Source organism: Leptodactylus fuscus, chromosome 9 (assembly GCF_031893055.1).
Source record: "Leptodactylus fuscus isolate aLepFus1 chromosome 9, aLepFus1.hap2, whole genome shotgun sequence".
In the NCBI taxonomy this organism is placed as follows: Eukaryota; Metazoa; Chordata; class Amphibia; order Anura; family Leptodactylidae; genus Leptodactylus; species Leptodactylus fuscus.
The window spans coordinates 78,855,655-78,868,494 of NC_134273.1; the positions used below are offsets into that span (position 1 = coordinate 78,855,655).

At 46.8% G+C, this 12,840-nt stretch overlaps 1 protein-coding gene across 1 annotated transcript in view; it reads right to left on the bottom strand.

Annotated features, from left to right (window-relative positions):
* The window catches only part of SUCLG2 (succinate-CoA ligase GDP-forming subunit beta), a 127,133-nt gene extending 116,820 nt beyond the window's left edge, over positions 1 to 10,313 (bottom strand). Inside the window, exon 1 of the mRNA XM_075287532.1 lies at positions 10,225 to 10,313. Within this exon, the coding sequence (XP_075143633.1) occupies positions 10,225 to 10,296 (72 nt within the window). The 5' untranslated portion in view covers positions 10,297 to 10,313. The remainder of the gene's footprint in view (positions 1 to 10,224) is intronic.
* Between the last annotated feature and the right edge of the window lie 2,527 nt (positions 10,314 to 12,840).

Here is a 12,840-nt window from a genome sequence, read left to right on the forward strand (position 1 = left end):
AGTTTTTGGATATGCACTGTGGCCTTGTTACTGAATGCCAAGTGCACCGTGCTGTAGATATAGTAGGAGCTATGCTTGGTATTGAATGGGGTGTCTAATTGGTGAGGGTCCAACACCCAGGACTCCCACCGATCAGCTGCACTCAGGTCTCTTCTCTGTGCTGATGTCAAATTCATGACAACCCATGTAGCCTTACAGCTGAGCGTCATCTCTGGGCGGTTAAGAGCGCCCCCCGCTGGCGATACTCTACCATAGGTGCAGGACGCGGCCGATGCATCCGGAGGCTCCGTCACTACTAAATCAGGTGCCAGAATGGTGGAGAAAACTGGCATAGAGGGCTCGATATCTTCCCCCAATGTATATATTGTGATCAGAATTAATGGGTTTCCCGGGCGCGCCACTTCCCAAAAAAAAAAAACCCTACACAATTAAATGCAAATTTCAATCCATTTCCTATAATGTGACGGTTAAATAAAAGCCGCACTTTCCCTATAAACTGTCCCGAGATTGTTAAATCTATTTAATCACAATTATTGGATCAAAAATCGCTTCCAGCGTCTCCGGCGCTACGTGACCAATTTAATGTTTACTGCCTGTTGCTTTAATTACAAGGCTGCTCCATATCCCGGGGTAAAAGAAGAACGACAAAGAGACATTTTCCTTCCAATGGTATATTTATGTATTTATTGTAAGAACGGATCAAGAACACAAGAAACGCATTTCTCTGACTTCACAAGGTCTCGTGTGATAGAGGGAAGAGGAGAGACAGCGCCATACGTGTGCAGGGGCTACGGCTGGTACTGCGGCTCTGTCCCATCCGTGTATGTATGTGCAATAAGACCTATGGCCCATGGACAAGTGGCTGGTCCCGATGCAGGTCACTTGATCAGATTAGGCACCCCTGACCCCAAAGTCGCTCCCCCTCTGCTCCGGTGTTCACTATTCCCTGTATCATGGGGGCTGGTGTTGATATTATAATGATGTATTCAGCCAGCCGCCATAGTACAGGTAAACGGCAATGAGGACGGGAGAGGAGGCGGAGCTACTTGGGGACCGGATGCCAAGACCCACAGTTGGAACCAACCCAAAACCCATGAGCAAGAGAACCTAGCAGTACTGGTTCTCACTTAGACTGCAGCTTCATCCCCCTCCTACCCTCTCTTTCCAGTTTAGTATTTATGGCTTTTGGATTTTCTGGGGGCTGAGGAGGGCTATAAACCGTTACAGATTCTGTGCATGATGGGGAAGAGAAACTGCAGGCTACTGACAGATGAAGAAGATGGCTCTTTCCCTGCAAAGCTACACTTTAAGGAGTTGCCCCGGCTTAAGCCAATCCTCTGGGTAAGCCATAAATGCCTGATTGGTGGACGAACAAGAGTCGGCCCCCTGACCGACCGATCATCTGTATCAAACTGATTCCACTGCCCGCCCGTACTATGCAGTGTTGGAAGCCAAAGGCTCCGTCCCTTGTAGGGAGGACGAGCAAAATCACCGCAGCTCAGCGCTCATTGAAGTCAGAGCTGCAGTAATGGCGCCAGCCACTATATAAAGGACGGAGCCTTCTGCTTCCAGCACTGTATAGCACGGGTACTGGAAACAGGTATGTACGGCCAATGGGACCGGGGGCAGCTCTCGGCATCCCCCTGATCAGAGATTTATGGCCTACTAGCTGGTACCCGCGACTTGGTCTGCAGTGATGGTAGCAGTGGGTATATACAGGTGTGGGTAAGGTTTTCGTACTGTGTATAAGGGATGGGATATGAAATGTAACTTTGTATCTTGTTTTTGCTGTAATTCAGAGAATCCGTGAGACTTTTGTGTTGAAGTTACTTTGTATTTGAGCTGCTATACATACGGTGTTGTGAGAAACTTTACATAGTGACTCTGGGACAGAAGTATTTGAAGTTAACCCTTTCCCGCCGATGGCATTTTTTGATTTTCGTTTTTGACTCCCCTCCTTCTAAACCCCATAACTTTTTTTATTTCTCCGCTCCCAGAGTCATATGAGGTCTTAATTTTTCCTGGGACAAATTTTTCTTCATGATGCCACCAATATTTATTCTATATAATGTACTGGGAAGCAGGGAAAAATTCAGAACGGGGTGGATTTGAAGAAAAAAAATGCATTTCTGCGACTTTCTTACGAGCTTTGGTTTTACGGCGTTCACTGTGCAACCAAAATGACATGTCCCCTGTATTCTGTGTTTCCTTACGATTCCGGGGATACCAAATTTATATGGTTTTATTTACATTTTGACCCCTTAAAAAAATCCAAACTTGTGTTAAAAAATTTTTTTTTTGGAAAAGTCGTCATATTCCGACAGCCGTAACTTTTTATATGTGCATGTCCGGGGATGTATAGGGCAGGGTTTTTTTGCGGGGCCGGGTGTACTTTGTAGTTCTACCATTTTCGGGAAATGTTATTGCTTTGATCACTTTTTATTCAAATTTTTATCAGAATCAAAACAGTGAAAAAACGGCGGTTTGGCACTTTTGACCATTTTTCCCGCGACAGCATTTACCGAACAGGAAAAATATTTGTATAGCTTTGTAGAGCGGGAGATTTCGGAGGCGGGGATACCTAACATGTATGTGTTTCACAGTTTTTAACTACTTTTATATGTGTTCTAGGGAAAGGGGGGTGATTTGAATTTGTAATCCTTTTTTTTTTTTTTTACTTTTTTTAAACTTTTTTTTTGCATTTATTAGACCCCCTAGGGGTATTGACATGGGTGGGCGGTGTCGCGGATTGTCAGAGCGGTGGGGGTCGGCAAACATGGCTGCTCCGGAGCGTTATAGAGCGCCTCCTGGAGTATCGGTAAGGGGAGGGGTAAAGTGGTAAAGTATATGTATATGTGATTGTGTGGGGTTAGGGGCGAGGCTGTAGAGGGGAATGTGAAGTTTTAGGGCTTCCTATGGTCCAAAGTGTGTGAGATTGCAGAGATAGTGATGTGAGTTGGCTTTTTGCGTGGGTCCTGGGAAAAACGGATATGCGCTATTGTAACGAAAAGTAGCCTATTATGCAATTCGGGTGTATTAACTATGTTTTTGGAAAATTTGAGCCAAATCGGTGGAGCGGTTTTTCCGTGATTGAGGAACAAACATCCGAACATGCAAACATCCAAACACGCAAACTTTCACATTTATAATATTAATAGGATCCTGAGGCCTATTATAAGCCTGGACAGCCCCTTTAATAGATTTCTGACCCTAACGCTGGGTTCAAATCTGCGTAAAGTCAGTGTCCATTGAAAGTAGATAAACGAAAAAGTCCCGCAAGTTCAATTTTTTTGTCCAAAAAGTAACGGATGTCTGATGGGCCCCATTATAATTAGAGATGAGCAAGTAGTATTCGATCGAATACCTCGCTGCCATAGGTTTCCGTGTAAGTGGCCAAACACCAAGGGGTTAAGCACAGAGTATTCACTTGGTGTTCAGCCGCTTACACGCATACCCATGGCAGCGAGGTATTCGATCAAATACTACTCGCTCATCTCTCATTATAATCAATGGCGTCCATCAGGCTCCATTCGTGGTCTGTTTGGTTGTTGGTATTCCTCTGGCGCTCGTAACCCTACACGATAGAAACAAATTCATAAAAACAGAAAAAAATAAATAAGTCCCTTTCCCACTACATGCGGACATCATTAATCACACAACGCTGGGACACGGGGATATCCGTTCCGACTGTACGACGCGACCGCAGATAACAATAGAAACCTCTTTAATCTGTGAATAAATTTATTCTTGTCCTAAATTTTCAGAATCCTGAGAAATCGGTGTTTTCTATGACCTGAAAATGTCTCCTGGCAGAGACCTCGCGGCTCACGTGTGGGGGGGAGCAGTCACCGACGTTACGTCCGCAGGACCAGATACAACACAGAGAGGATCGGCGCTCCTAATCTCTTCAGGGAGCGGCGCCGTAATACCTCGGCCTTCCAGTTATGAAAACTTTAACCTCATCACCTTAAGTGATATTAAAGTGATATTTTTAGGCAAAGGTTCATAACGAAAGAGAATTTCTTGATAATTCATGCGAGAAGTGAACGACGTATTCGGATTTATCAGGGAACAAAGGGTGATGAGCGTGTGGCCCCATTATTAACCTGATGTAATGGCCTCTAATAGACGTACTTAGAGACTCCTCGGTAAAAGGAAGACTTACAAGCCGGCAGGACGCCCTTAAAGCTTCTTAAAGGGAGTTTTCAATTTTGTTACGGCACACGGATTGATGGATGACATGAAAGGGGCTGATTCAGTCGTCCAATGGAAAATTGGGGACGGGAAAAACAACGCAGCCAAGCAGAATTCAGGCCTACTCAATATAGAGAGGCCTCATGTTGGCCCAACCTGGAGACCATATTTATAGATGAGATGGAGGAGGAAATAGAGGAGATCGTGGTAAACATCAGAGCATCGAGAACGTCCCAAGACTGGACCAATACTGATAAAATCTATGAGGAAGAGAAAGACATGGAGGTAGAGAAAGTAAGTGAGGACATTGAATGAAGGAGACATGGCTGAGTGTGGACCCTGTTATACCTCAGAGAAAATGGTGGGTTCCAAAAAAAGCATCAAAATCCAGGACAGAGACCACCTGAGGAATAAGAACATTACACAGACCCTTCAAGCAGTGATAACATCTGTAAGAGACGACGGGAAGGAAGCATGGCCGACCAAGGATTCATCTACACCACAAAGAAAGCGCTGGATCCCAAAGTGTATCCGGAGGAACCACAACAAGACGGCAGTAGAGGCCCGGCCATCAGGAGGGCAATTCTATGCTGCTGGGACTGGAGGACATTAGGGTAAGACATATAAGACCACCATGACCTCCACCAGAGCATGACGATGACAAAACTTCACGAGAACAAGAAAATCTTCACCAGATTTCCATCATCTTCAGCAACATGAACATGTACATTAAGTGGACGTCCTGATCTGCCAGGCCGGAGACACCGTCAAGATCTCATCTCAGAGTTTTCTTACATTCACAGATTATTACAAACTTTACAATAAATCTTTTTATTTCCCATCCTGGATTACTGAGGGCGGGCTCACACCTGCGCCCGGTCTCCACTTTCAGGTTTCCGTCTTCTGCTGAGAGAAACTGGACAGGAGACGGAAACCCGGCAGTCAGTTTGCAAACCTATTCACTTGAAAGGGTTTGCAAAGTGACCGCCCGCTGCGTCTTCTGCCTCTCCACGGCAAAACTGTTGTTTTTTTTTTTTTTTTATACTGGACACAAAGTCCTGCATGTCCGGTTAAAAAAACGGTTTCGCCGCGAAGAGGCAGAAGACGCTCACAGGCGGTCACTTTGCAAACCCATTCAAGTGAATGGGTTTGCAAACTGACTGTCGGTTTCCGTTTCCTGTCCAGTTTCTCGGGCAGAAGATGGAAACCTGAAAGCGGAGACCGGGCGCAGGTGTGAACCCTGACTCCTATACTACAGATAGATCAGGGCTGGGGTCCTGGTTACTTATCCGACAAAGGACATCTACAAGGAGTTTGTATGTTCTCCCCATGTTTACAGAGGTATCTCGGGGTACTCCAGTTTCCTCCACACACATTGAATTTAGGTTGTGAGCCCTACCGGGGACAACGGGGTCAGTGGTGACAGTGGGGGGAGATTTATTCAGACTGCCATTTCCTAAACCAACCTTAATAAGTGAGCCCCTCTGGTATATCACAGTTATTAAGTAGCAATGACCTAGCAAAGGGGGCTATTAGCTAGTCCGCTCTTGCAGCTCACAACGGGAACATCCACAAACCATTAGCATCCTTCACATTGTATAATGTCCTAGTGGTGCCGCCATACAGTAAATGGAGCATTATACAGTGTGGGAAGAAGTAATGGGACACTGGTGCCCCCTACACAATATGATGCTCCTGAGCGCCCCCATCACAGACTTGACAGGTCACTTATAGCGCCCTTTTAGCACTAATATTGTAGATGGCAATACTGGCGGGGATCGGCAATCGTCCCTGCGACTGCACGAGTAAAGTGTCATAAGCAGGCAGCAGGGACGATAACCGATCCCGGAAGTCACTATTGTAATGTATTAGGACTTAGTGGACCAGCGGTCAGGAGATGAGCGTTTCTCATTATGAAGATCCAGGGGTTCGGACTATGGAGAGTGAAACTTTCTCTCTGATCGATCGGTGAGGGTCAGGGAAGGAGAGAACTATGCAGCCCCATAGCTCGCCTTATGATCGGGAAAGGCGTTTTATCAGCGATTCTCCCAGGAGAAAGCAGCTCGGGGCCAGAAGACACCGGGACTTTCGCTAAAAAGTTTGTCTTATAGTCCAAAAAATACGGCAAATAATAAAAATCTTCGTAGTTATGAAGCAATGGTGTGGGGGCCTTGGCAGTGTCTCTGTGCTGAGTGACAAAGGTGCTTACTACATCGCAACGTGGGGTTCAGGTCGGGTTCATTATTCTCCAGGATCCTTGGCATGCCAGCAGATAATAAATTATGGATTCAGCGCCTCCCTGATTTTACAGTCTGTGTGATGTGGAGGTTTGATGTTGGATGTCCCACGCTGTTCGGGCAGGAAAATAATGATTCATGTACCATTCTGTGATGCCAAACAAAGACGCTGCAAAAACTGCTGAAAAATCTTTATCCCGGCATTAAATCACTGAATAATAACGAAAATAGATAAAAAATATGGCAACAAGATGGCATACAATTGGCGCGTCCTGATATTAACTTTCACGTCCACTGACGAACTAAAGCCGGTCATAGCGGTGGGGTCAACGCCTGTTTGGTTAAGAGACAATTCGCTAAATTGCAATGTAAACATGCACCCCTGGCAGGGATAGGGGCTACTTGGCAAGGCTCAACCTTGGATTTCTGCTGCCGTCTCCACATTCAGCAGTCTTCAGAACGCCATCTAAAACTATAACTCCTAGCATTTGCTATTCACAGTATGCATGCTGGGAACTGTAGTTTCACAGCTGTCGGGGGGCTGACCCCTGCGGTATTGTATAAAGCACCCTCAAACTAATGTATAATGTATAACCTCCAGGTTGTGAGCGCTCCTTGTCCGTGTCCAGGACGGATCTTGCAGGGCTGATGATTAACCAGAATAATCTTTGCAAGTGAAAGAAATACCCTTTGACACTAGTAATAAACATGCAGGCTCAGCAAATGTCACAACCTTTAACCAGCACTCCCAGCCTAGAAAGCAGGTGGAGGGGCAAGTATGGCAAAGGCCAGGTTGTCAGCTCCGATGATTTGGAGAGAGACCGGATAGAACAGGGGTAGGGAACGTACGGCTCTCCAGCTGTTGCAAAACTACAACTCCCAGTATGCATACTTGCTCTGGAACTCCCATGGAAGTGAATGGAGCATGCTGGGAGTTGTAGTTTCACAGCAGCTGGAGAGCCGAAGGTTCCCTACCCCTGAGATAGAACAACCCCTGCACAGAAGAAGATCTAGGAAACATACCTACAATGTGCACGTATCTATGTGGGGTGAGTAGAGTCACAAAGTAGAAACACACAGGGACATCCGGCAGCGCGCTCTCCTGCAACCCACTACAGCAAGAAACACCCAAAACCAGCTCACCCCCTGTATGTGTCTATAGCGTGAATCAACGGATTAGGCGGCACACGGATATTCCTCTGTGTCACCAAACTCAGACAGGAATAGGACCTGTCCCGAGTCTGGCCGCAAGGGCTGTCGGCTTATACACGAAACTCTGAAAATCCTGTCTTTTGTGCATGGGCCTATACAAATGAATAGGTCAGTGTGCTGTCCGGGGCGTGTAGACGGGCCCTAAGGCTGAGGCCACACATTGCAGAAAAGTTGCATTTTTATTTGTTACACATTTTGCCATTGTGGAGCCAAGCCAGGAGTGGATACAAAAGGAACAGGGAACTCTATAGAAAGCTCTTCTCTGCTGAATCTACTCCTGGCCTTGGCTCTGAAAAACACAGCAAAATCTGCACCAAAAATGAAAACTCCATATAAGTCCCCAGCCTGAGCTTCCAAATACCCGTCCCCCATGAAGGCTTATTCCAGTACGCAGTGATCTGCTGGCTCCTTATCTGGTCAGGTCCGGCTGGTACAGACATACAATGGAAAAACAACCGGCAGGAATCCTTCACGTGACCTGCGATTAAACATAAGAGAAGACACGACATCCCCCACACGGCGCCCTATCAGGCTATAGGTCCTGCTACACGGACACACAACAGACTTTCAGGACTTTCCAGTTCTCTGGTTTGTTGATCTGGTAAATATGTGAACCCTATCCTTAACCTGCAGCACTGCGGGGCATAGGGCAACGAGATGCAGAGTCCCCTGACGTTCTCCATGCCGCCTGTCACGTGTCATTTCAAGAAGGACTCCAAGCCTTAAGAAGAAGTGTATGATCTGTCAGGGTCTGACACCCAAATCTTGCACAGATTAACGTTTGCAACAGCCTGCAATACCAGACCTAACCTGTGAGCAGGTGAGGCGCTGTCTCTAAATGGCAGCCCAGTATTTCTAAGCCTTTGATCACGTGGTGTATGGACATTAAAGCGATGGATTATTCCATATCATGCAGCTTGGGACGGCATTGGTTACAACCTATGGAAGTATACGTGATGTTACAGTAGTGACAGGCGGAGCTGCAGAGCCACAGTGCGGTAGATCATTACTTCACATAGGTGGCCCTCAGCCTCTTGTGCACGCAACACAGAAAAATCCTGCACATGAACACGGCGCCCGGGATCGCACCAAGGTCACACCATATAGGAAGTGATACTACTAGAGGTCACCAAGAGGCGCTGTTAATTCTTTCTGCAGCTATGGCTGTCACAGCACGCTGAAACTTGTAGTCTCACATCCTAGGGCAGAACTAGGGAAAGTTAGGGCTAGTTCACACGTGGGCAAAGGGGAGGTTTTTGACAGCGGAATTCGCTTCAAAAACCTCTCCTTTAACATGGTGGTCTATGTAGACCACTAGCTTTTTTTTTCCTCCTAGCGTTTTCCGCCTGAAGAAGCGACATGACCTTTCTTCAGGCGGAAAACGCCTGAAGAATTGCATAGAAGTGAATGGGAGGCGAAAACCGCGCGGTAAAAAACCGCGCGGTTTTTTGCACACAAAACCGCGCGGTTTTTTGCAAAAAACCGCGCGGTTTTCGCCTGCAGTTTCTATAGCACATATAGGAAAAAAAAACCCTAGCGAAAACCGCTAGCGAAAACCGCGTCAAAAACCTCGTCAAAAACCGCGTGGAATGCAAAAAACAGCGTCAAAAAAACTCCTCGAGGTTTTTTACCTCGCACAAATAAGCTAGGCGGTTTTCACGTGTGAACTGACCCTTATAGTGATTTTCCAGTATTGCAATAATGATGAGGAGGAGGGGCTGACACCCTGGATCCCCACAGATCAGCCGTCTGCAGCAATCTGACAAGTAAACGACATGTCAAGGACAGTGCAATACATTGTATAATGGCTGTGCACGATATTGCAGCTCAGCCCCATTTACATGAATGGGACTGAGCTGCACAGGAATATGCTCTGACCATGGCACTGCAGCCGATCACAGATCAGATAGACCCCAATCATCTCCCGTCCACTGCACATTAAGCCTGATCGTGACCAAAAACCCAAAGACCCCCAATGACAAAGCAAAACTGAGAGCAGAACCGCCCCCCTATACAGTCCACATCCAACCACCCCGATCCCTGACACATCTGACAACCACCCCGGGACCGTATATATATATATATATATATATATATATATATATATATACACACATACACACACACTCCACCACCCCCGGGACCGTATATACTCCAATGCTAAAAATTACCAATTCCACCAAAAAAAAAAACCAGCTCCAAAATTGCAAAGTCTATAAGAAATTTGGGGTCTCCATGCAAAGTCTATAAGAGACCCTCCCCCCTCTCCCCTTTACAAAACCACTGCCCTCACACACAATGGGGATGTGATACCCTAAACTAGTATGTGGGACTACAAGACTCAGCAAGCTGTCAGTGCATGCTGGGAGATGTAGTCCTCCTGCAGCTGCAGGTCCCTAAAGCGAAAGCTCTGCCTATAACACTAGTAGTGGTATATAGATAGCACACACGTATATACTGTATACAGGGCACAGTAGGGGAGTCATACTGTGCAGCGTCTCCGCAGCGGTACCGCACCGTCTATAACACCCCAGTATCTCCCATTACCGCACCCCCTCCAGGCTCCGCCGCCGCTTCTTACCTTATTTCTTCCCAAAAGTGAGGTTTTTGCCGTAAAATGTCTCAGCACTTGCCCTGCCATGGAGGCCGCCATGTCTGACCGGAAGAGAAAGTGAAGCTCCACATGGACACGTTCAGGGTAAGGCTACGTCACGGGCAGAGCGGCGGAGGACACGCCCCCCTCACTACTGATTGGACGGCTCTACCGACCACCCGCCACGCCCCTTTGTCTCCTTCTCCAGTCCCTGGTTTTTTTTATGGGATTATTTTACTAAAAATTCGTCATTTGGTGACTTTAATTAGGAAGGATTAGGAAGGATTTTGCTTTTAGAAAATTAGGTTATGAAATGTTTTAAGTGCACAAAGTTACCTATGGCAAGTTATAGCATATATCTTAGCTACTACTAGTCAGATAAGCTCCTCCTATATACTGCCTGGTTGTAGTTATAGGGGGGGGCAGTAGTCACTACCCTGGACCCCCCTAAATCTGGGAGTACCCAGTGAGATGAGAGGAGTGGGCTACGCATTTACGACCTATCCAATTCAAACAGGAGCATGCCGCCCAAATTTCATAGGCTTGAAAGCGGGAAAAACTTTGTGCCATGCACATCAGGCTGCAGCAGGTTTTGGTATTGTAAGCCGTGTCTCCAGCGCTGCCCACACCTATACTGACTCCACTCATTCCCATCCAAGTCCCTTTGTGCCCTCAAACAGCATTTAGTGGCCCCAACAACACAGTATCTTGTGATCCCCGCACAGTATAATGACCCCTGGTAGCCATTACAGTATAATGCAAACATATAATATAATTCCCCCTCAATGTACCCCCCTCAGAATAATGCTCACCCTGAATATGGCCAGTATAGTATACTATCCCCCTGAATATGGCCCTCATAGTATAATGCTTCCCTAATATGGCCCCCACAATGTAATGCTCCCCTAATATGGCCCCCACAATGTAATATCCCCCATAATATGGCCATAGTATATTATCCTTCCATATGGCCCTCATAGTATAATGCTTCCCTAATATGGCCCCCACAATGTAATATCCCCCTGAATATGACTCCTACAGTATAACCCCCCCCCCCCCAATATGGCCCTCATAGTATAATGCTCTCCTTAATATAGCCCCCACAGTATAATATCCCCCTTAATATGGCCACCACAGTATAATGCCCCCCTTAATGTGCCACCCACACAGTATAATATCCCCCTGAATATGGCCCTCAGTGTATTGCTCCCCTAATATGGCCCCCACAATGTAATATCCCCCATAATATGGCCACAGTATATTATCCTTCCATATGGCCCTCATAGTATAATGCTCTCCTTAATATGGCCCCCACAGTATAACATCCCCCCAAATATGGCCCCCTGTTACATTTTATCTATGACCAGACACAGAATCCGGACTGCACCGCTAAGGGAACAGGGGTGGGAGACTTTCCCTGACGCTACGGCGGCTAGCTAGGCCCTGCCTGCGGGTGGTGGTCAGCTGTTCCCAAGCTAGCCTTGGCCCCGACAACTCCTGGCTCTCTAGCACGAAGGCCTAGCCGGCAGATAGGGCGAGAGCTACAAGAGAGCTATGGACTGGGGATGCTAAGGTGGTCACCCCTACAGAAACCAAGGTGCAGCTGCAGACAAAACAGGATGGGATGTGCTGGACAACAGACACACAGCACAACAAGAAAATGAGAAGAGGGACAGCAGAGAGGTGAGGAAAGGGTAAACATAGGACTGGGGCAAAACAAACTGGACCCCAAACCTCACAAATAACCAGATAGTGCCAGGCAAACAGAACTGATGGACAGGGCAGAGTAGAAGTGCAGAGGGATAAACCAGACTCACACACAAGGCAACACTCACACCACTTCCTAGTCAGCTGAAACTTCCACAAAGACGACTCCTCCTCCCAGAGCCACAAATTCTAGTTGGATGCAACAAAAACCATCAAATAGTGAAGCCAGCCCTCCTCCTTATACAGGCCCCGGAACCGCCCGATAGGATGATGGTAATGACCAACACCTGAGGCTCCATCCAAAGAACCTCAAGTATATTCTGAAGGCTGATACTCAATTACCCAACAGAAGGCCCAATGGCAAGGAAACCACCAGAAGACCCCAGACCACGGGATCAATCCCCCTCCATACCCCAGCAGAAAAACACACAAATGATTTACAAATATTCAGGTCGTGACACCCCCACAGTATAATATCCCCCTTAATATGGCCCTCATAGTCTAATGCTCTCCTTAATATGGCCCCCACAGTATAATATCCCCCTGAATATGACCCTCGTAGTATAATGCTCCCCTAATATGGCCCCCAAAATGTAATATCCCCCTTAATATGGCCTCCACTGTATAATATCCCCCATAATATGGCCCACACAGTATAATATCCTCCTGAATATGGCCCCCACGGTATAATATCCCTCCGAATATGGCCCCAACAGTATGATATCCCCCTTAATATGGCCCTCCACAGTATAATGCCACCCACACAGTATAATATCCCCTTAATATGGCCCTCATAGTATAATGCTCCCCTGATATGGCCCCCAAAATGTATTATCCCCCTTAATATGGCCCTCCCTAGTATGATATTCCCCATATTATGGCTCCACAGTATATTGT